The sequence below is a fragment of the Panulirus ornatus genome, chromosome 30 (genome assembly GCF_036320965.1).
Source record: "Panulirus ornatus isolate Po-2019 chromosome 30, ASM3632096v1, whole genome shotgun sequence".
NCBI lineage: Eukaryota > Metazoa > Arthropoda > Malacostraca > Decapoda > Palinuridae > Panulirus > Panulirus ornatus.
In genome coordinates, this window is record NC_092253.1 from 9,647,562 (window position 1) to 9,672,730 (window position 25,169).

The window sequence follows — 25,169 nt, forward strand, 5'->3', positions numbered from 1 at the left end:
TCCCACTGTTCTCATGCCACAAGCATCTTTTGCGCAATCCATCACTGCTTCCCTAAATACATCCCATTCCTCCCCCACTCCCCTTACTTCCATTGTTTTCACCTTTTTCCATTCCGTACTCAGTCTCTCCTGGTACTTCCTCACACAAGTCTCCTTCCCAAGCTCACTTACTCTCACCACCCTCTTCACCCCAACATTCACTCTTCTTTTCTGAAAACCCATACAAATCTTCACCTTAGCCTCCACAAGATAATGATCTGACATCCCTCCAGTTGCACCTCTCAGCACATTAACATCCAAAAGTCTCTCTTTCGCGCGCCTGTCAATTACACGTAATCCAATAACGCTCTCTGGCCATCTCTCCTACTTACATATGTATACTTATGTATATCTCGCTTTTTAAACCAGGTATTCCCAATCACCAGTCCTTTTTCAGCACATAACTCTACAAGCTCTTCACCATTTCCATTTACAACACTGAACACCCCATGTATACCAATTATTCCCTCAACTGCCACATTACTCACCTTTGCATTCAAATCACCCATCACTATAACCCAGTCTCGTGCATCAAAACCACTAACACACTCATTCAGCTGCTCCCAAAACCCTTGCCTCTCATGATCTTTCTTCTCATGCCCAGGTGCATATGCACCAATAATCACCCATCTCTCTCCATCAACTTTCAGTTTTACCCGTATTAATCGAGAATTTACTTTCTTACATTCTATCACATACTCCCACAACTCCTGTTTCAGGAGTACTGCTACTCCTTCCCTTGCTCTTGTCCTCTCACTAACCCCTGACTTTACTCCCAAGACCTTCCCAAACCACTCTTCCCCTTTACCCTTGAGCTTCGTTTCACTCAGAGCCAAAACATCCAGGTTCCTTTCTTCCAACATACTACCTATCTCTCCTTTTTTCACATCTTGGTTACATCCACACACATTTAGACACCCCAGTCTGAGCCTTCGAGGAGGATGAGCACTCCCCGCGTGACTCCTTCTTCTGTTTCCCATTTTAGAAAGTTAAAAAAATACAAGGAGGGGAGGATTTCTGGCCCCCCGCTCCCGTCCCCTCTAGTCGCCTTCTACGACACACGAGGAATGCGTGGGAAATATTCTTTCACCATTTTAATATGCGATTAAAAAAATTATAATCAAACAAGTCATCATTCCATGATGATTTCTCAGGTAATGCCAGCCATCATCATATGACAATCTAACTTTTCCTGCATCTGCTTAAATATCGAACTAACTAATGTACCTTTAACAGCCTACAGAAGTCTCTTCCCTCACCATGCAAGTGCGGGAAAATTTCAGCTCTTCTTCCTAACACTCCTTTAAGCTCATGCACAAAGAAACCCTGTGGAAAATATGTGTATGACTGAATGACCAAAGTCATAAGGAGAAACACATCATCAGCTGGTGAGGAGAGTGAAGAATAATTGGTGAAACGTGAAGGAATAAGTAATGGGAGTAATTTAAGCACAGGTAAGTTGGAGGGATGCTAGCACAGGAAGGACCCCATCAACCTTGCACTTGACATTTGTCATAACAACCAAACTATATTTCCATGGATGTAATCTTGAAATGGAGGAGGATCATGGTAAGAGATTACAGTAAAGAACAAGAAACTTCCAAGCATATTATGACTCAAGTATCATTGATTTAATATGTAGTGTATCATTTATTGAGCAGTATCATATTTCTCAGTATATTCAACTTATTCAACATTAATGCTACACCAGTCCAAAAGAAGAATAGTGTGATAGAACCAAAAGGACTTTTAAGTCCTTCCCTCTTCCCTAAAGGTGAGGAAGGATCACCTCAACCTTGCCGTCCACACCCATTCCTCCAACTCATTTTTGTAAGTATAGTATTATATTTCTAAATCCTTCCATATATATTCACTATTTCCCGCATGGACAAAGTAGCATCCATACCACTCCTTTGGCCCAGGTAGCTGGCATTCATTCCACAAACAATCTCTCCATTTCTCACAGACATCTGACAATATCTAACGTACACAACTCATTTTCTAAATTTTTTTGCAATGTGGAATGCACTAGTCCTCCGTTTGGAAAAATCTCACCAAGTGCTCATATGTAAGTACTCCCCTCAAACATGTCAGTCACATCTCCTTTTCCCATATACTAAGCAATCTCTCAGGCCAACACAAAATATTTTTTCATCATTTTTCTTCACATGCCAATCCATCTGTTCATAAAAGATTTTGTGTACATAATTACATATTTGTACATTAACCTTAAAATACTCCACCCATATATACTACAGAGCCTAAGTAACCTCTCCACCTGCACTTATACATAAGTTGCCTTAATAACTTATCTATCTATATCTCTGATGCCCATTCTCTCTGGGAACTACCATCAAGGGATGGCCATTGCAAAAGAGTCTCCACTTATCCCTGTCCTTACATGTCTCCCTCGCACACCATTCTACGCATTCTTCCTCTGTTTCTCTCCCTTTAGTATTCCTCCACCCTATTTGCCCATGTCACAGGTGGTCTTCCCCTCACACTAACCCCTTGCATTCTTTCCACATTTCACCCATTCTACCACTCCACAATTCACTCCCTTTGCATTCCTTGCCATTCTACATCTCTCATACACCCTTTCATTTCTTTCTCCATTCCATCTCATCACACCTCATGCTATTCTCAAACAGCTCATTTCCACAGCCTGGATTTTCTACCTCTGTGCCTTATTCCACATCCATGCTATAGCTTCATAGGTCAAGGTTGGGAGGACTATGCTGTTCCCTTAATCCTCTCTTTACTTCCATCCTTACACCTCCACCCTTCATTATTCAATTAAGGGACCCAATGACTCTTCTACCCTGTACTGCTCTCTCCCTTACCTCTCCTTCCATATCACCACACTTACCTAAGACAGCTCCCAGATACTTAAATTCCCTAACTTCTTCCTGCCTTTTTCCCTCCCATATCCAAAGCACACTTCTTTTTACTCTATATGGTTTTACAAAATCTATACTTTCCCTCCGCTTCCTTTCAAACACGATTACTTTACGTTTACTTACATTTAACTTCAATCTCCTACGTTTACACACATCGTAAAACATACAACCTTCTGCAACTCCTCTTCACTCTCCATCCACTCTTACACATGCATTTGCTCCCTTATAGAAGGCTTTTACACAGTCCAACAGTTGTCCCTTTATACCATATATCCTTAACACATCCCACAAAGCATTCAATCTGACTCTCTCGTAAACTTTCTCTATATCCATGTAAGTTGCAAACAACTTCTTACCTTTTGCTAAATACTACACCCTGTTCACTCAGATCTGATAGCTGGAGCTGTAGAAGGCGACTAAAGGGGACGGGAGCAGGGGTCTAGAAACCCTCCCCTCCTTGTATTTTAACTTTCTAAAGGGGGAAATAGAAGGAGTCATGCGGGGAGTGCTCATCCTCCTTGAATGCTCAGACTGGAGTGTAACCAAGATGAGAAAAAAGGAGAAATAGGTAGTATGTTTGAGGAAAGGAACTTGGTTGTTTTGGCTCTGAGTGAAACGAAGCTCAATGGTAAGGGGGAAAAGTGGTTTGGGAATGTTTTGGGAGTATAGTCAGGGGTTGTGAGAGGACAAGAGCAAGGGAAGGAGTAGCACTACTGAAACAGGAGTTGTGGGAATGTGTGATAGAGTGTAAGAAAGTAAACTCTAGATTGATATGGGTAAAACTGAAAGTGGGTGGAGAGAGCTGAGTGATTATTGGTGCCTATGCACCTGGGCATGAGAAGAAAGATCATGAAAGGCAATTGTTTTGAGAGCAGCTAAATGAGTGTGTTAGCAGTTTTGATGCACGAGATCGGGTTATAGTGATGGGTGATTTGAATGCAAAGGTGAGTAATGTGGCAGTTGAGGGAATAATTGGTGTACATGAGGTGTTCAGTGTTCAAAATGGAAATGGTGAAGAGCTTGTAGATTTGTGTGCTGAAAAAGGACTGGTGATTTGGAATACTTGGTTCAAAAAGAAAGATATACATAAGTATTGGAAAGATCACAATTTTGCGTGTGATTAAGATATTCCTACGAGTCCATGGGGAAAATGAAACACGATAAGTTCCCGAGTGCACTTTCGTGTAATAATCACATCATCAGGGGAGAAACGAGAGAAATACAACTGTCAGTTGATATACATCGAAGAGTGAAGCTCGGACACCATTTGGTAAACATGCGATTGTCCAAGACAATTACATGTTTACCAAATGGCGTCCTAGCTTCGTCTCTTCGATGTATATCAACTGACTGTTATATTTCTCTCTTGTTTCTCCCTGATGATGTGATTACTACACGAAAGTGCACTTGGGAACTTATCATGTTTCATTTTCCCCGTGGACTCATAGGAATATATAATTATACGTATGTAAGTAGGAGAGATGGCCAGAGAGCATTACTGGATTGCATGTTAATTGACAGGTGTGTGAAAGAGAATTTTGGATGTTAATGTGCTGAAAGGTGCAACTGGAGGGATGTCTGATCATTATCTTGTGGAGGCGAAGGTGAAGTTTTGTAGAGGTTTTCAGAAAAGAAGATAGAATGTTGGGGTGAAGAGAGTAAGTGAGCTTGGGAAGGAGACTTGTGTGAGGAAGTACCAGGAGAGACTGAGTACAGAATCAAAAAAGGCGAGAGCATAGGACATAAGGGGAGTGGGGGAGGAATGGGATGTATTTAGGGATGCAGTGATGGCTTGCGTGAAAGATGCTTGTGGCATGAGAAGCGTGGGAGGTGGGCAGATTTGAAAGGGTAGTGAGTGGTGGGATGAAGAGGTAAGCTTATTAGTGAAAGACAAGAGAGAGGCATTTGGACAATTTTTGCAGGGAAATAGTGCAAATGACTGGGAGATGTATAAAAGAAAGAGGCAGGAGGTCAAGAGAAAGGTGCTAGAGGTGAAAAAAGAGGGCAAATGAGAGTTGGGGTGAGAGTATCACTGAATTTTAGGGAGAATAAAAAGATGTTTTGGAAGGAGGTAAATAAAGTGCATAAGACAAGTGAACAAATGGGAACATCAGTGAAGGGGGGTAATGGGGAGGTAATAACAAGTAGTGGTGATGTGAGAAGGAGATGGAGTGAGTATTTTGAAGGTTTGTTGAATGCGTTAAATGATAGAGAGGCAGATACAGGGTGTCTTGGTCGAGGTGGTGTGCGAAGTGAGAGGGGTAAGGAGAATGATTTGGTAAACAGAGAAAAGGTGGTAAAAGCTTTGCAGAAGATGAAAGCTGGCAAGGCGGCAGGTTGCAATGGTATTGCAGTGGAATTTAGTAAAAAAGGGAGTGACTGTGTGGTTGACTGGTTGATAAGGATATTTAATGTATGTATGGCTCATGGTGAAGTGCCTGAGGATTGGTGGAATGCATGCACAGTGCCATTGTACAAAGGCAAAGGGGATAAAGGTGAGTGTTCAAATTACAGAGGTATAAGTTTGTTGGGTATTCCTGGGAAATTATATGGGAGGGTATTGATTGAGAGGGTGAAGGCATGTACAGAGCATCAGATTGGGGAAGAGCAGCGTGGTTTCAGAAGTGGTAGAAGATGTGTGGATCAGGTGTTTACTTTGAAGAATGTATGAGAAATACTTAGAAAAACAAATGGATTTGCACGTAGCATTTATGGATCTGGAGAAGGCATATTACAGTTGACAGAGATGCTCTGTGGAAGGAATTACGAAAATATGGTGCGGGAGGCAAGTTGCTAGAAGCAGTGAAAAGTGTTTATCGAGGATGTAAGGCATCTGAACGAGTAGGAAGAGAGGAAAGTGACTGGTTCTCATTGAATGTTGGTTTGCGGCAGGGGTGTGTGATGTCGCCATGGTTGTTTAATTTGTTTATGGAAGGGGTTGTTAGGGAGGTGAATGCAAGAGTTTTGGAGAGAGGGGTAAGTATACAGTCTGTTGTGGATGAGAGAGCTTGGGAAGTGAGTCAGTTGTTCTTCGCTGATGATACAGCGCTGGTGGCTGATTCAGGGTGAGAAACTGCAGAAGCTGGTGACTGAGTCTGGTAAAGTGTATGAAAGAAGAAAGCTGAGAGTAAATGTGAATAAGAGCAAGATTATTAGGTACAGTAAGGTTGAGCGACAAGTCAATTGGGAGGTAAGTTTGGATGGAGAAAAACTGGAGGAAGTGAAGTGTTTTAGATATCTGGGAGTGGATTTGGCAGCAGATGGAATCATGGAAGCAAAGTGAGTCACAGGGTGGGGGAGGGGGCAAAAGTTCTGGGAGCCTTGAAGAATGTTTGGAAGTCGAGAACATTATCTCGGAAAGCAAAAATGGGTATGTTTGAAGGAATAGTGGTTCCAACAATGCTAAATGGTTGTGAAATGTGGGCTACAGACAGGGTTGTGCAAAGGAGTGTGGACGTGTTAGAAATGAGATGTTTGAGGACAATATGAGGTGTAAGGAGGTTTGATCGAGTAAGTAATGAAAGGGGTAAGAGAGATGTGTGGTAATAAAAAGAGTGTGGTTGAGAGAGCAGAAGAGGGTGTTGAAATGGTTTGGTCACAAGGAGAAAATATATGTGTCAGAGGTGGAGGGAACGAGGAGAAGTGGGAGACCAAATTGGAGGTGGAAGGATGGAGTGAAAAAGATTTTGAGCGATCAGGGCCTGAATATGCAGGAGGGTGAAAGGCGTGCAAGGAACAGTGAATTGGAACAATGTGGTATACTGGGATCAATGTGCTATCAATGGATTGAACCAGGGCATGTGAAGCGTCTGGGGTAAACCATGGAAAGTTTTGTGGGGCCTGGATGTGGAAAGGGAGCTATGGTTTTGGTGCATTATACATGACAGCTAGAGACTTGAGTGTGAATGAATGTGGCCTTTGTTGTCTTTTCCTAGCACTATCTCGTGCATGTGCAGGGGAGGGGGGTTGTCATTTCATGTGTGGTGGGGTGGCGACGGGAATGAATAAGTTAAGCAAGTATGAATTATGTACATGTGTATATATGTATATGTCTATGTATATATGTATGTATACATTGAAATGTATAGGTATGTATATGTGCCTGTGGTGTATGTGGGTGGGCTGGGCCATTCTTTCATCTGTTTCCTTGCGCTACCTTGCTTATGCGGGAGACCAATAAAATATAATAAGTAAATAAATAAAATTCTAGATCTATCCCAATTAATGCAGTTCCTTGGTCTGTGTAACCATATGTAAACCAATAGATGGCAATAAAATGTAGGCTAAGCTATTACAGCAACCTAACATGCCAGGGTAGCCACACCCTGGCTGGAGATGTTCTCATAGTGGCCAGTTATCATCTTCTGGTAATCGAAGTGACTCCCTACTCCACGCACACCCTTCACCAGTTTGTGTCCACCAATAGCAGCTAAGCTTTGTCTCCACCCAGCTATCAGATCTGAGTGAACAGGGTATAGTAAGCTATCCATCCTTATTCTTAAAATCTGAGAATTCCTGCCACAATTCCAAGTTGCCTTCACCTGACATATCATGATTAGCTGCCCTCCAGCCATTAGACAGGGATGCAATGCAGTTTATGTTTATCTTGAAGCCAATGCCAAATTTTCACTACTTCTGCTCATGTAAGTTTAAAATCCTTATTGATGTTACTTAAAAAATTTATATTTATTTTACAATTATTAAAACAGCATAAAATCAAACTAATACTTATTCCATCAAAACATTTTTTTTTTTTTTTTTATATACTTTGTCGCTGTCTCCCGCGTTTGCGAGGTAGCGCAAGGAAACAGACGAAAGAAATGGCCCAACCCCCCCATACACATGTATATACATACGTCCACACACACAAATATACATACCTACACAGCTTTCCATGGTTTACCCCAGACGCTTCACATGCCTTGATTCAATCCACTGACAGCACGTCAACCCCGGTATACCACATCGCTCCAATTCACTCTATTCCTTGCCCTCCTTTCACCCTCCTGCATGTTCAGGCCCCGATCACACAAAATCTTTTTCACTCCATCTTTCCACCTCCAATTTGGTCTCCCTCTTCTCCTTGCTCCCTCCACCTCCGACACATATATCCTCTTGGTCAATCTTTCCTCACTCATCCTCTCCATGTGCCCAAACCACTTCAAAACACCCTCTTCTGCTCTCTCAACCACGCTCTTTTTATTTCCACACATCTCTCTTACCCTTACGTTACTCACTCGATCAAACCACCTCACACCACACATTGTCCTCAAACATCTCATTTCCAGCACATCCATCCTCCTGCGCACAACTCTATCCATAGCCCACGCCTCGCAACCATACAACATTGTTGGAACCACTATTCCTTCAAACATACCCATTTTTGCTTTCCGAGATAATGTTCTCGACTTCCACACATTCTTCAAGGCCCCCAGAATATTCGCCCCCTCCCCCACCCTATGATCCACTTCCGCTTCCATGGTTCCATCCGCTGCCAGATCCACTCCCAGATATCTAAAACACTTCACTTCCTCCAGTTTTTCTCCATTCAAACTCACCTCCCAATTGACTTGACCCTCAACCCTAGGTACAGTGAGGGTCAAGTCAATTGGGAGGTGAGTTTGAATGGAGAAAAACTGGAGGAAGTGAAGTGTTTTAGATATCTGGGAGTGGATCTGGCAGTGGATGGAACCATGGAAGCGGAAGTGGATCATATGGTGGGGGAGGGGGCGAAAATTCTGGGGGCCTTGAAGAATGTGTGGAAGTCGAGAACATTATCTCGGAAAGCAAAACATATGGTAGAAAAAAATGTTAAAACAATCCTCATGGTAACACTTCATGACAATAGCAAAGCCACAACTTTTCTGCAGACTTTACATAACTAAATTTACTTTCATAAGACTTTACATAGCTAAATTTACTTTCATATTGTTTTTTCTTCTTAAATAAGGATACAAATGCTTTTTCAAGGCTTGGAGGGAAAAGAGGTCAGAAGGATAAGGGAATGGAGTTCTTCTCTAGAGGGGGAACCAACTCTTGTACCTTCTATACCATCAACAAGATTCTTAATTATTTGCAAGGTGCCAGCATTTACCATCTCTTTGCTTAAACCATTCCAATCATTAACTAACCTTACACTACACCAGTATTGTGTATTCTCTTAACCAGCCTCCTTTTCAGCTTCAGATCATGGCCTGCATTTCCTGATGAACTGTTTATGGTCAACATCCAATCGGTTTAGAAACTTAGACTGCTATCACGTCACCCTCTCTCTTCTCTTTCCAAGTTAGATAGTTTTGTACCCTTCACCTTTTCATTGTAGCTCAGCTCTCCTATCCCAATAACTGGTGATGTGCTGTAAATGGTGCAGAAAGCCTCTGGGAATTGACTGTAAGTGTGCTGTTTATGAACAGCAATTAAAAATCTTATGCACTGTTAACAGCAGAAAAGGACTTGAGAAACAATTATTGTTAACTCAGTTTCCTCATCCATTGTCCTTACATAAGCATAATTGTTTCAAAATATCCCAAGCCCCTTCATGCCCATAATGTAAAGACCAAAATGACAATGTGCATTTACTATTCGACCGCCCTGTACTGTCTACACAAACTTCACAACACTATGATCTGTGGTCCTGAATGAGTGGTACAGTAGCATCATAAAGATAGAAGAGACTCCTAGGACAGGACAATAAAGTAAGGTACCATTCTGAAAGAACAAACTTTGTTTTATTATGTTAGTGTTCACTGTTTGTCATGCTAGGCATCCGATGACTGTTCTGTGCATTTTGTGTGTGTGGTTTGCTTCTCATTATCTTTGGTTTTGACAGAAAGGACATCCAGGCAGGTAAGGCAGAATTTTGGATAGAGCTAAAGAATTGTCTGTAAAGGACATTAAGGGATTCTTTTCCTTGTCCACACTTGGTTCCAATTGAATGTTCTGGGGTCATTTTTTTTTCTTTGCATGGTGCTTCTGTTAATGTTTGTAGTATGGAGAGTGATTGGCAAGTGCATGATTCCCAGAACAGTTATTATTATAAGTGGGAGCAATTGTCCATTCAAGGTGACTGTAGGTTAGATTAAAGTTTGTCTGGAGATAAAAAGGTGACTAAAGTCTTATGTTGAAATGCTGACATTCTGTTTTGAGTGTGTCACTGTTCCAATTGAGTAATGAAGTGCTTCAAGTTCATTGTTAGTTTGTGATGTCAGGGTGTTTAGATGTGACTGCGAAGCCATCTGCACATAAAAGAATCTTCATACTGTGGTTACCATATATGTACAAGTGCTTCTTTCTCCAACCCTTTGCAGTGTCTTCCTACATAATGTAGGAAGACACTCCAAGGATTGGAGAAAGAAGCACATATTCATATACACTAACTGAGCCTATCCTGAGGCAGTGTGTGTGAACAGACCACAATGCTATGTAAGTGATCCACCCCCAATCAAAAGAGAACAGAGTTAAAGATACTACACATATAAAAAGAAAAGCATCTTTGATTGCTGTCACACAATCCATGTTAAATCTTTAAAGAGCAAAGATGTGATCATCTACTATGTTCAACATGTTACAAAACTGATTATCATATCATGTTGGTTCATACTCACCTCATCTAAATCATCCACAAGTCTGTTAATTACTATTTTACGATCTTCATCAGCAGCATCTCCACCAAGAAAAGGATTCTTTTCCAAGTCCTCTCGAATGTTGTTAAACAGCCCCTCAAGTGTTGTGAACCTGTGAAATAAAGCCAATTTTGTATGCTGCAAGTGAGAATAAAATGGATGCCAACTCACCATACTTAGAAAGAGGTCAAAACTTAAAGACATGATATAAATAAAAGATGTTAATTACCATTCTGTGATTTATTCAATCACATAATGGCTGGACTGAATTCTATGGAGCTCCTGCATCTTCAAGGCTACATTCCAAACAGAAGCAAGGAAATGTGAGGCTCTTGAAGAAAAAAGTTCCTGGACGAGTCTGTATTTCTCATCAACAGGTAAAAGTAAAGCCTGATTAAAGATGACATTCCATCTGTTGCATAGTCACTTTCAGGCAGAGTCTAATGACCCTTACCATTTATGTTCATGAAATTCCCATTATATGTTTATAACAAAAAAAAAAAAACTAATTAAAATGACACAATCAAGAAATCTTATTACATAAAATCCAGTCTAAGTAAAATTACTTTTTTATCATTCATCTTTTGAATTTCTCTTACTTCATTTGTATTTTCTATATACTGACCTTAAATTATTGTCCTTTTGTCTATCTTGATCAAGACTAGGACAACTGATAAATGAAAATTTGACCAAATACTACCAAATGCCTGAAAACACCAGTTTGCAACTAAAATTATGAAAGCATACCTCTGCTGTGTTGTCAGTGCCTCTGGGTCTGTCACTGCCACAAATGATGATGTTTACCCACCTCAAGCCGTAATTGCTGAAATTTTCACAGTAATTGTGCACAAAACATAAACTGAAGGCTGGTAAGCCTTGTTTCAACTTATTTTGTCCACTAGTTTATAATACCATACACTCTAGTAGGCTTAAGACTTAAACATAATAAGCCACAAATTATTTGTTTTAAATACAGCTTCCATCTTAGTAATGTTGCATCAAAATCATGCAGCACCCTCACATGCACTCTAACCTGTAGCTGTCACATATAATGAAACCAGAGCCTATATAATCCACTGCCAAACATCATAATGGTTTCCATACATAATACATATGGGCTATAAACTCCCCCCTCCATCAGAGACTCCAGCTGAGACAAAAGTCCACAACAAGGCCAGGCCTTAATTAAAATACAGAGGTTAATGAAAGGGAAACAGAAGAAATGAGAAAGTATTTATGAATTTTGGAGGAAGTGAAAAACCTGTCTTAAAATGTGCCAGGTTAATTTATGAATTTTGGAGGAAGTGAAAAACCTGTCTTGAAATGTGCTAGGTTATAGGTGCTGGGAAAGACAAGAGAGGGTAGAAAGTTATAAAGCTTTGAGGTGTATGGAAAGAAATGGTTATCAGAATGACCAACCTTTGAGTTGCTAAAAGCTACACAGTAATCATGTGACAGCAGCTTGCCAAGTACTGCATAGTCTAGCTAGTGGTGGGGGCACGCATGCAGCCAGCTATTGGGAGCAAAAACCAATGTATTACCTACAGAAGAGTGATAGTGAACCAAAATTGCAGTGTAGGGCAAGCTGGTCAAGTTTTGAAGTTAGCCTAGGATAATTTGTGTCTAACAACTTTTGACTCTACTCTGTCAAGCAAGGATGCAGAGTTAGACCCACCCTAGATATGACAGCAGTACTCCATACAAGGACAGATCAATCCTATGTGTAAATGCAGCAACTTCGAAAAAAAGAAATTACTTCTACTACTTTTAAACAAGACACCCAATTTCTTAACGGTAGCCTTAGCTATTTTCGTAATGTGGGGTTTCTAAGATAGAGTGGATGTTACAGAAATGTCTACCCACTGAGATATCCTGTTCAAGTCTGAGTTTATTGAGGAAGTTGTGTCAAAACAAGATGCAGATCAAGAGAGAGAAGAAGGAGCAGAATTGAAGAATGTGGAAGAATGCAGTGTTGAATCATCAGTGTATGAGTGCATTTGGTTATTTGTGTAAGAAAGGCAACTATTGATAAAAAGGAGGAAGTGGTGGCTACAGGACAGAACCTTGGAAGACCGCTGTTGATGAGACAGACTAGCCAGAAAGGAAGCTATATATAAGAGAGCAAAGTAAGGATGGGGAGCTGACAGATGAGATCCTGATGCCACACACGGTCAAAAGCTTTGGGTATGTCAAGGGCAACTACACAGGATTCCCCAAAATCTTCAAGGATGATGATTAGTAAGACAGGAGAGAATATCACCAATGGATCTCGCCTTATGGAGCTGTACTGGTGATCTGAGTGAAGACTGAGATTCAAGATGTCTGAGGATATGGGATGTATGTGGTAGATGGCAGACAGCCAACAACCAGGGAAGTATATTACCAGTACTACCCACTTAGGTATCAGGAGGGTTAGTGACAGCTGCGTAGTGAGCCAGGCACTTAAGTGATTGTTAAGTTGCACTCCTGTGACCTAGGTGGCTGTCTTTTCTTTCTGCCTCACCCATGCACAGACTACTGGCATTCTGTCTAAAAACATACACTCTCTCCTTGTCACACATAATACTCGACAACACTCAACTCACACAGCTCATTCTTCATAGTTCTAGATTTTCCTAAAGTGAGTACTATGTGCTAGCCCCTGCCTTTTGGCAAAATAACTGCAGCAATAAACAGAGCAATAGACACAAGTAGAGTGTAAGAATATTTAGGCTGAGCATTAGATATAAGTAGTAGGTAGGAACAATAGGCAGGAGTATTAGGTAGTGGTAGTCAGTAGGAACATTAGGTAGGAGCCTCAGCAAACACTATGCTAGAGTTGCCCTCTGCCAGTACCCTGTTAAGGGTAAGGCACTAAAGGCTAAGAAGTGGCATTGGACTCTATTGCCATGACCACCCCTTTGAGGGAGTTCCAGGGGAGAACAGGCATCAGAGATATAGATAGGCAAGGAGAGATTCCAAGAATTTGGAAATGGTAGAATAGCAAAACAGAAATAGGGCAATGGGACAATGGTTAAAGGGGTGAGAACAGTTACCCTTCATAGGGATGGGATGTACCAATGCATGCTTCCAAGAAAGAAAAGTTTCGGTTTTCAAACAGAAATGGAACAGACAAGCAAGATAAGGTGCAAGTTCAAAGGCACACTCTTTCAGTACAAAGGGGATGGATGTCCAGAGAGAGAGAATTGCTTTTTGGAAAGTCCAAAAAGAGATTATGGGAAAGGGAGTCGGATTAATCGAAGATCTATGGAAGAAGGAATGTTAAAAGTCATCCAAGCTAGACCCTAAGGAGAAACAGGAACAAAAGAGAGTTGCTTTGTCTGCAGGAAAGACAGATATAGTATTATCAGAACAGAAAAGTGAAGGATAGGTAGAGCCACAGTTGTTAGCGATGCCCTCAGCTAATTTACTTGCAATGATTAAGGGTTATGATGAATGCTGAAAGGGAACTGGAGAAGAAGAGTTTTTCCAAGCCCAACATCCCTGGTCCCTTACCAGAAGAGCAAAACAGAAATGGTTGAACCATGGATTGGAGAAAGAAGTCATCTTGGGCAAAAAGAGGCTAAGTGCTTCTACTCATGCAACAATAACCTCTACTATGCTTTTAGTGGAAACAAGCAATACCACATACGAGACAATTTGCCCAAGGAAAGTCAGAAAAAATTTTCTGAAGATATTCCAGGCAGCTTTATTGAGGTGCCAATGCTTACATTCAGAAGGGGCTGCTGGAGGGGGATGTGCCTTTTAAAGAGATATACTGAATCAAGTGTGGTCTGATGACCCAACTGAGAGTGAGACTTAATTACAATGCAAAGGACTGGAGGTGAAAAACAGACCCAAATGTTAAGAGTGGTCACAGCAGTCAGGAATATGGGTGGGGTGGGAGATAGATTGCTAAAGACAGGATTGGATTGTAAAATTTAAATTCATAAGCCAAGCACAGGAGCATCTAAGGCTATTCAGTACTCATTGTACAGTTTAGAATATTCTTAGAAATTCATTTTAACTCAACCAATTCCAGTTTTGATAGACCAAGAAGGGAAGAACAAAAAGTATAGGAGAGAAAACAGCCTACATGTGTTAATCTGAGAGCTCAAGCTTGACCTTTGCAGCATGGTTAGACCTACCAGGGAAAGAAAAATCACCACTGCCATAGCTCAAGTCATCACTACTCCACATGAACCCCACCACCACGTTAAGGTCCATGTAGATTGGGGGAAATTGCTCCAGATAATTGGAAATAGAAAATGTGAAGGTTTCAATCCTTCAACCATTTGATAGGAGGAATTCAATCATTTTCTCTGGTGAACATTTAAAATACCTTTGGCACAGGACCTTGGCTTGCAGATGAAAGGATGCCTCAGTCTCATGGCAGATGTGAAATTTATAGAGATTAGGAGAGTGTAGACAAAACAATGCAAAAGTCTGGAGTTCGGAAACAGACCTTAAGCCATATAACATCTAAGTTTGGGGACTCAAGGTCCTTCAGGCTTCCAACAGGTGTGTTGATAATGGAATAAGCACAGATACCACCTCAGAACCAGATATGAAAAAGGGATTAGTAACTAGGATCATCATTAGACAACTGGGTCTCAGTGAGAAGATATTAAGAGAGGTACTAAATACTCAGTGTTGAACACAAAACAGGTTACTAGAAAGACCATGAATGTTGGTACAATAGATAGGAAAAGAAGCAGGTCTATAAGAGAGGGAAAGGTAATGGGAGGAGCTTGCACTACCACTGTCCGAGTCCTAACCTCATTGACAGAAGAGTCAGACTGAAACCCAAGAGCTAAGAGCCATAGGTCTGCTGGACTCTGTCATAATTATATTAAAAAACAACTTTACAGACAGGATGGCAAGAGAACTTATGTAAAGAAAATCTGAGTAGGTGTATGATGTTTGTAAGAAGATAGCAGGAATAACCCAGTAGTCCCATTTTGATGAGACAGAAAGTAAGACCAGCAATCCTAACATGGAGGGGGTAACATGGTTCTGAGCACCACATTAACACTCCTCAGTCAGGATTGCAGTAACACCCTGGGTGGCTACTGCTAAAGGCCAAATTGCAAATAAAGCCATTATTTATTTGTTCCTGATCCTTCCTCACTACAGTGGGAAAGGCAATTAGGTTAAAAACTAAGACATGAAAAAATGAACTTACTTTCCACCTATTAGACCACCACCCACATGAAGGTCTAACTCGGGAATTTTCAGTTCACAGGTTTCACTCTTGAGTACATCACGTGCCAAATCACAAGGGTCTGTCAGTCTTAACGTAATACGTTTTCCCTTCTCAGAGATTCCACTCCCACTCTTTATCTCACTGGTCCTGTTACCACAAGCTTCACAATTTGTTGCCATTATGATTACTTCCTGAAAAAAGGACACATGATAAGCAAACATATTTCATTCACTATATATAAATACATTAACCCTGGGGAATATGGGAGAAGGAATACTTTCCATGTATTCCCTGCATGCAAAGGCAACTAAAAGGAGAGCGAGCAGGGGGCTGGAAATCCTCCCCTCCAGTTTTTAATTTTCCAAAAGAAAGAACAGAGAATGGGGCCAAGTGAGGATATTCCCTCTAAGGCTCAGTCCTTTGTTCTTAATGCTACCTCACTCGCACAGAAAATGGCAAATATGAATGAAATTCTTTTTTTCATACATATTCACTATTTCCCGAATTAGCGAGGTAGCATTAAGAACAGAGGACTGAGCCTTGGAGGCAATATCCTCACTTGGTTCCCTTCTCTGTTCCTGCTTTTGGAAAATCAAAAATGGGAGGGAGGGATTTCCAGCCCCTGCACCCAAAAAATATTTTCTTTCTTTCTTTCAAACTATTCGCCATTTCCCACGTTAGCAAGGTAGCGTTAAGAACAGAGGACTGGGCTTCTGAGGGAATATCCTCAACTGGCCTCGTTCTCTGTTCCTTCTTTTGGAAAATTAAAAAAAAAAAACGAGGGGAGGATTTCCAGCCCCCCACTCCCTCCCCCTTTTTAGTCGCCTTCTACGACACACAGGGAATACGTTGAAAACACCGCTTCTCGTCCCAAAAAATATATATACATATATTATCCCTGGGGATAAGGGAGAAAGAATACTTTCTACATATTTCCTGCGGGTCATAAAAGGCGACTAAACGACTAAAAGGGGAGGGAGAGGAGGAATGGAATTCCTCCCCTCTAGTCTTGACTTTTCCAAAAGAAGGAACAGAGAATGGGTCGAAGTGAGGATTTCCCCTCACGCTCAGTCCGCTATTCTTAACACTACACTACCTCACTAATGCGGGAAATGATGAATAAGTATGAAAAATATATATATGTATTTAATTTATTTATTTTTTATATTCATTTACTTCATTATCCCTAATCGCTGTTTCCCATGTTGGCGAGGTAGCGCCAGGAAACAGACAAAGAATGGCCCATCCACTCATATACACACATGTACATATATACATAAATGCCCACATATGCACATATATATACATATGCAGACATTACATACACACACATGTACATATTCATACTTGCCTGCCTTCATCCATTCCTGTTGCTACCCCACCCCACAGGAAAAAGCATCGCTATCCCCTGCTTCAGCAAGGCAGTGCTAGGAAAACAAACAAAAAGGCCACATTCTTTCACATTCAGCCTCTAGCTGTCATGTGTAATGCACCGAAACCACAGCTCCCTATACACATCCAGGCCCCACAGACCTTTCCATGGTTTACCCCAGATGCTTCACATGCCCTGGTTCAGTCCATTGACAGCATGTCAACCCCGGTATACCACATCACTCCAATTTGCTCTATTCTTTACACACCTCTGACCCTCCTGTATGTTCAGGCCCTAATATCTCAAAATCTTTTCACCCCATCCTTCCACCTCCAATTTTTGTCTCCTGCTTCTTGTTACCTCCACCTCTGACACATATATCCTATTTGTCAATCTTCCCTCACTCCTTCTCTCCATATGTGCAAACCATTTCAACACACCTTCTTTGGCTCTCTCAACCATTTTTTTTTTTGTTCCACAAATCTTTCTTACCCTTACTTATCAATCAAACCAACTCACACCGTATATTGTCCTCAAACATTTCATTTCCAACACATCCACCCTCCTCCGTACTACCCTATCTACAGTCCATGCCTCATAACTATATAACATTGCTGGAACTACTATGCCTTCAAACATACCCATTTTTGCTCTCTGAGATAACATTCTCTCCTTCCACACATTCTTCATCACTCCCAGAACCTTCCTCCCCTCCCCCACCCTGTGACTCACTTCTACTTCCATGGTTCCATCTGCTGCTAAGTCTTTCCCAAATATCTAAAACACTTCACTTCCTCCAGTTTTTCTCCATTCAAACTAACATCCCAATTAACTTGTCCCTCAACCCTACTGAACCTAATACACTTGCTCTTATTCACATTTACTCTCGACTTTCTCCTTTCCCACACTTTTCCAAACCAACCTATGCAGTTTCTCACACAAATCAGCCACTAGAGCTGTATCATCAGCGAACAACGGCTGATTCACTTCCTGTATGTTCAGGCCCCGATTACTCAAAATCTATTTCACTCCATCCTTCCAAGTCCAATTTGGTCTCCAGCTTCTCCTGGGAGTGGACTTAGCAGCAAATGGAACCATGGAAGCGGAAGTGAGTTGCAGGGTGGGGGAGGGGGCGAAGGTTCTGGGAATGATGAAGAATGTGTGGAAATAGAGAATGTTATCTCAGAGCAAAAATGGGTATGTTTGAAGGAATAGTAGTTCCAACAATATTATATGGCTACAAGACATGGGATATAGAAAGGGTTGTACAGAAGAGGGTGGATGTGTTGGATATGAAATGTTTGAGGGCAATATGTGGTGTGAGGTGGTTTGATTAAGTAATGAAAGGTTAAGAGAGTTGTGTGAAAATAAAAAGTGTGTGGCTGAGAGAGCAGACGATGTGTTGAAATGGTATGGGCATGTGGAAAGAATAAGTGAGAAAAGACTGACAAAGAGGATATATGTGTTTTCATACATGCTTACCAATTCCTGAATGAGCAAGGTACCATCAGGAACAGATGACCGAGCCTTAGAGGGAAAAATCCTTACATGGCTTCTTGCTCTGTTCTTTCTTTTTAAAAATAATACAGGAAGGGACTATTCCCAACCTCCCACTACCGTCCGTCTTAGTCACCTTCTACAACATGCATTCTTTCTCCCCCTATCCTCAGGGACTATATACATATATATGTACTTTCGTACTTGATTGCCACTTTCTGCGTTAGCAGAGTAGTGCTAGATACAGCTAAAGAAAGGCCAGATCAGCTCACATCCATTTTCCTGCTAATGTGTAATGAAACAAAACCACAGCTCCCTATCCATAACCATGCCCCACAAACCTTTCCATGGTTTATCCCAGATGCTTTATATGCTCTGGTTCAGTCCACTGATAGCATTTCAACCCCAGTAAACCACATTGTTCCCCTTCACTCTACCCTTGCATGCCTTTCTCCCTCATGCATGTTCAGGCCCCAGTCTCTTAAAACTACTTTCACTCTATCCTTACATCTCCAATTTGCTCTCCTTTTTCCCTCCAATTATGACAATATATCCTCTTTGTCAACCTTTCCACAATAATTCTCTCCATCAGTCTAAACCATTTCAGCAAACCCTTTTCAGGTCTCCCAACCACACTCTTTCTATTAACAAACACCTCTCTTAACCTTTCATTACTTACAGGATCAAACCATCCAACAAGCTATATTGTCCTTAACACATCAACCCTGCTAAATCTAATAAACTTGCTTTTATTTACATTCACTCTCAATTTCCTCTGTTCACACATTCTTCCAAACTCAGTCAGCAATTTTCGTAGTTTCTCACTTGAATCTGCCACCAGTGCTGTATCATCAGCAAATAATAACTGACTCACTTTCCAAGCCCTATCACCCCCTACAGATCTCTCTCTCTCTCTCTCTCTCTCTCTCTCTCTCTCTCTCTCTCTCTCTCTCTCTCTCTCTCTCTCTCTCTCTCTCTCTTCCTTCCTTCCAAGACTCACATTTACTTCTCTCACCAACCCATCCATAGACAAATTAAATAAACAGTGACATCGCACACCCCTGCCACAGACCAACCTTCACTTGTTCACTTGACCCTACTCTAGCTCCTCTCTTCCTACTCGTACACATCCCTTACACTCGATAAAAACTTCTCACAGCTTCTAGTAGCTTTCTTTCCACACTGTATATTCTCAAGACTTTCCACTAAGAATCTCTATCAATCATATAATATACTTTCTCCAAATCCATAAATGCCACATACAAATCCATCTATTTTGCCAACAGTTTCTCATTCATTCTTTAAAGCAAACACCTGATCCACACATCCTCAACCACTTCTTAAACCACACTGTTCCTCCCATGTGTACTAGGTACATTAAACAAACTTTTACATCTGTAGTCTGAACCCTCACCTTTATCCCCCTTTGCCTTAAAACAATGGCACTATATATGCATCTCATCAATACTCCAGCATCTCATCATGATCCATAAATACAATGAAAATTCTAACTAACCACTCAACAACAATAGTCACCCTTTCATAATAAATTCAACAACAATACCATCCACATCATCACCTTGCCATGTTTCATCCTACATAAGGCTTTCATCACCTCTTCTCTCTTCACCAAACCACTCTCCACGACTCCTACTTTGCATACCAACCCAACCTGCACACCCTACATCTGCCATCCTACCATCAAATACATTCAACAGTTCTTCAAAATATTATATTATATATTTTGCTTTGTCGCTGTCTCCCGCGTTTGCGAGGTAGCGCAAGGAAACAGACGAAAGAAATGGCCCAACCCACCCCCATACACATGTATATACACACACGTCCACACACACAAATATACATACCTATACATCTCAATGTACACATATATATACACACACAGACACATACACATATACCCATGCACACAATTCACACTGTCTTCCTTTATTCATTCCCACCGCCACCTCGCCACACATGGAATACCATCCCCCTCCCCCCTCATGTGTGTGGGGTAGCGCTAGGAAAAGACAACAAAGGCCTCATTCATTCACACTCAGCCTCTAGCTGTCATGCAATAATGCCCGAAACCACAGCTCCCTTTCCACATCCAGGCCCCACACAGCTTTCCATGGTTTACCCCAGACGCTTCACATGCCCTGATTCAATCCACTGACAGCATGTCAACCCCGGTATACTACATCGATCCAATTCACTCTATTCCTTGCCCGCCTTTCACCCTCCTGCATGTTCAGGCCCCGATCACTCAAAATCTTTTTCACTCCATCTTTCCACCTCCAATTTGGTCTCCCACTTCTCCTCGTTCCCTCCACCTCTGACACATATATCCTCTTGGTCAATCTTTCCTCACTCATTCTCTCCATGTGCCCAAACCATTTCAAAACACACTCTTCTGCTCTCTTAACCACGCTCTTTTTATTTCCACACATCTCTCTTACCCTTACATTACTTACTCGATCAAACCACCTCACACCACACATTGTCCTCAAACATCTCATTTCCAGCACATCCACCCTCCTGCACACAACTCTATCTATAGCCCACGCCTTGCAACCATACAACATTGTTGGAACCACTATTCCTTCAAACATACCCATTTTCTTCAAAATACTCACTTAATATCCTCTTCATTTCATCAATACCTGCTGTCACTTACCTTTTTGCCCCCTTCACCTATGTAACTATATGTTCTCTTGTTTTATGCACATTATTAACCTTCTCCCAAAACATCTTATTCTCCCTAAAGTTTACTGATACTCATTCACCCCAACTTTCATTTGCCCTCTTTTTCAAGCTATGCACCTTCCTTGTGATCTCCAGCCACTTTCTCTTACACATTCTCCAATCATTCGCACTCATTCCCTATAAGCACTGCCAAAACACCTCTCTTTTCTCTTTCACTAGTAACTTTACTTCTTCATCCCACTACTCATGACCCCTTCTAATCTACCTACCTGCCACCTTTCACATGGCATATGCATCTCTCACACATGCCAGCACTGCTTCCCCAAATAACTCTTAATTCTTCACCCACTCCCTTTGTTTCATTACCCTCTCCTTTAGCCATTCTACACACAATCTCTCCAGGTATTTCTTTACACAAGTCTCTTTTCCAAGCTCACGTACTCTCACTGTTCTCTTGCCATCCACTTTCATGTTTACCAAATTAGCCTAGACTTCACGTCCTTTCAATCTTTCACACACTCCCACAAGTCTTGCTTCAGGAGAAGTGCTCTTATCCTAATACCTGACTTTACTCATAAGACTTTTTCAAACCATTCTTCCTCTTTACCTTTGTTTCACTCAAATCCAGAACATCCAAGATTCTACACACTATCTCTCCAGGTATTTCTTTACATAAGTCTCTTTTCCAAGCTCACGTACTCTCACTGTTCTCTTGCCATCCACTTTCATGTTTACCAAATTAGCCTAAACTTCACGTCCTTTCCCTCTTTCACACACTCCCACAAGTCTTGCTTCAGGAGAAGTGCTCTTATCCTAATACCTGACTTTACTCATAAGACTTTTTCAAACCATTCTTCCTCTTTACCTTTGTTTCACTCAAATCCAGAACATCCAAGATTCTTCTCTAAAACAAACTACCTATCTCCTCTTCTCATCTCAGTTACATCCACACACATAAAGACACATTAGCCTGAGCCTTCCAGCAGGATGAGCACTCCCTGCTTGGCTCCTTCATCTGTTCTGTCTTTTAGAAATTGAATACAAGAAGGGGAGGGTTTCCAGCACTCTGTTCCTGTACAAAATCTACATTGTCTAACCTGAATGTGAAGTCAAACTGGACAACCATTTTCAATTACTTGATTTCACAGACAAATAACAAATGAAAAATGGAAGACAGAACCCAAGATAAAAAGGTCCTCTTAAATTTCAGGCATTTGTACAATGTTAAAAGTGAAAAGCTTAGGTAGGTACCGGCAAAGGCCACCCTATTGTAATGAAAGGATATGCCAAATTCAATCATACACACAATGAAATGGAGACACTCATTCTTATACAGAAAATTTTCTGAACCAACCTAAATTCAGCAGAGAATATATATACTCTATAATTCAGTCAAGAACATATATTCTCCATCTCTTACTTACCTTAAAATATGGAATTTTAGTGACTTTCATGTTGGTATCTGCTGGTCTTGAGCATCTGTCACACAGTGTGGAAAACACGAGAATTTCATCAACAACATTCCCTGACTCCTCTTCTGTGTTCACTTCCACTGCATTCTCTGTCACTTCATTTCCAAACTGCAATCCATTTTCCACTGAATCCTGTTCAGAAAGCCCTAGTGCAGCATTCTGTTCTGAACTTCTGTTGTAAATTTTCTTCTTAAGTTGTGGGTCTGCCTTTGGGGCAAGGGGGTTCTCCACAAAACTGTTCCCTGAAGGATCATCCACCTGCAAAGTAACAGGCCTTAAAATGGATGATTTACTTCTGAAAAAGAATCAAAGATACTGGATTTACAACATATCAATTAAATTATATATTTTTTTTTATTATACTTTGTCGCTGTCTCCCGCGTTTGCGAGGTAGCGCAAGGAAACAGACGAAAGAAATGGCCCAACCCCCCCCATACACATGTATATACATACGTCCACACACGCATATATACATACCTACACAGCTTTCCATGGTTTACCCCAGACGCTTCACGTGCCTTGATTCAATCCACTGACAGCACATCAACCCCGGTATACCACATCGCTCCAATTCACTCTATTCCTTGCCCTCCTTTCACCCTCCTGCATGTTCAGGCCCCGATCACACAAAATCTTTTTCACTCCATCTTTCCACCTCCAATTTGGTCTCCCTCTTCTCCTCGTTCCCTCCACCTCCGACACATATATCCTCTTGGTCAATCTTTCCTCACTCATTCTCTCCATGTGCCCAAACCACTTCAAAACACCCTCTTCTGCTCTCTCAACCACGCTCTTTTTATTTCCACACATCTCTCTTACCCTTACGTTACTCACTCGATCAAACCACCTCACACCACACATTGTCCTCAAACATCTCATTTCCAGCACATCCATCCTCCTGCGCACAACTCTATCCATAGCCCACGCCTCGCAACCATACAACATTGTTGGAACCACTATTCCTTCAAACATACCCATTTTTGCTTTCCGAGATAATGTTCTCGACTTCCACACATTCTTCAAGGCCCCCAGAATTTTCGCCCCCTCCCCCACCCTATGATCCACTTCCGCTTCCATGGTTCCATCCGCTGCCAGATCCACTCCCAGATATCTAAAACACTTCACTTCCTCCAGTTTTTCTCCATTCAAACTCACCTCCCAATTGACTTGACCCTCAACCCTACTGTACCTAATAACCTTGCTCTTATTCACATTTACTCTTAACTTTCTTCTTCCACACACTTTACCAAACTCAGTCACCAGCTTCTGCAGTTTCTCACATGAATCAGCCACCAGCGCTGTATCATCAGCGAACAACAACTGACTCACTTCCCAAGCTCTCTCATCCCCAACAGACTTCATACTTGCCCCTCTTTCCAAAACTCTTGCATTTACCTCCCTAACAACCCCATCCATAAACAAATTAAACAACCATGGAGACATCACACACCCCTGCCGCAAACCTACATTCACTGAGAACCAATCACTTTCCTCTCTTCCTACACGTACACATGCCTTACATCCTTGATAAAAACTTTTCACTGCTTCTAACAACTTTCCTCCCACACCATATATTCTTAATACCTTCCACAGAGCATCTCTATCAACTCTATCATATGCCTTCTCCAGATCCATAAATCAATTAAATATATCTTTATTTTCATTATACTTTGTCGCTGTCTTCCTCATTAGCGACATAGCACAGGGAAACAGGCAAAAGAATGACCCAACCCACCCTGCATACACATGTATATACATAAATGCCCACATACGCACATATACGTACCTATACATTTCAACGTATACACATATACATGTACATATCCACAGTTGCTGCCTTCATCCATTCCTGTCGCCACCCTGCCACACATGAAATGGCACCCCCCTCCCCCCACTCTCATGCGAGGTACCACTAGGAAGAGACAACCAAGGCCACGTTCATTCACACTCATTCTCTAGCTGTCATGTGTAATGCACAAAAACCACAGTTCCCTTTCCACATCCAGGCCCCACAAAACTTTCCATGGTTTACCCAGATGCTTCAATTGGCCTGATGGTACAGACCTCCCATGACCATGTATCCCTCACCCTAAAGGATATACTCACACTTCGTATCAACCAACCATGATACAGACCTACCATAACCATATACCCCTCAACCTCCAGGATACACTCACACCTGATATCAACCAACCATGATAGACCTACCATGACCATGTATCCCTCACCCTCCAGGATATATTCACACTTGGTATCAACCAACCATGATACAGACCTATCATGACCATGTGTCCTTAAACCTCCATGATACAGACCTATGATGACCATGTATCCCTCACCCTCCAGGATACACTCACACTTGGTATCAACCAGCCA

General features: G+C 41.5%; 1 protein-coding gene across 2 annotated transcripts in view; it reads right to left on the reverse strand.

Annotated features, from left to right (window-relative positions):
* Zpr1 (zinc finger protein Zpr1) overlaps positions 1-25,169 on the reverse strand; it is a 51,879-nt gene that overhangs the window by 6,499 nt on the left and 20,211 nt on the right. For both annotated transcript variants that reach the window (XM_071679760.1, XM_071679761.1), the window contains exons 5-7: positions 22,746-23,051; positions 15,726-15,937; positions 10,544-10,673 (exon numbers count right to left, since the gene is read on the reverse strand). In XM_071679760.1, the coding sequence (XP_071535861.1) occupies positions 10,544-10,673; positions 15,726-15,937; positions 22,746-23,051 (648 nt within the window). The remainder of the gene's footprint in view (positions 1-10,543; positions 10,674-15,725; positions 15,938-22,745; positions 23,052-25,169) is intronic.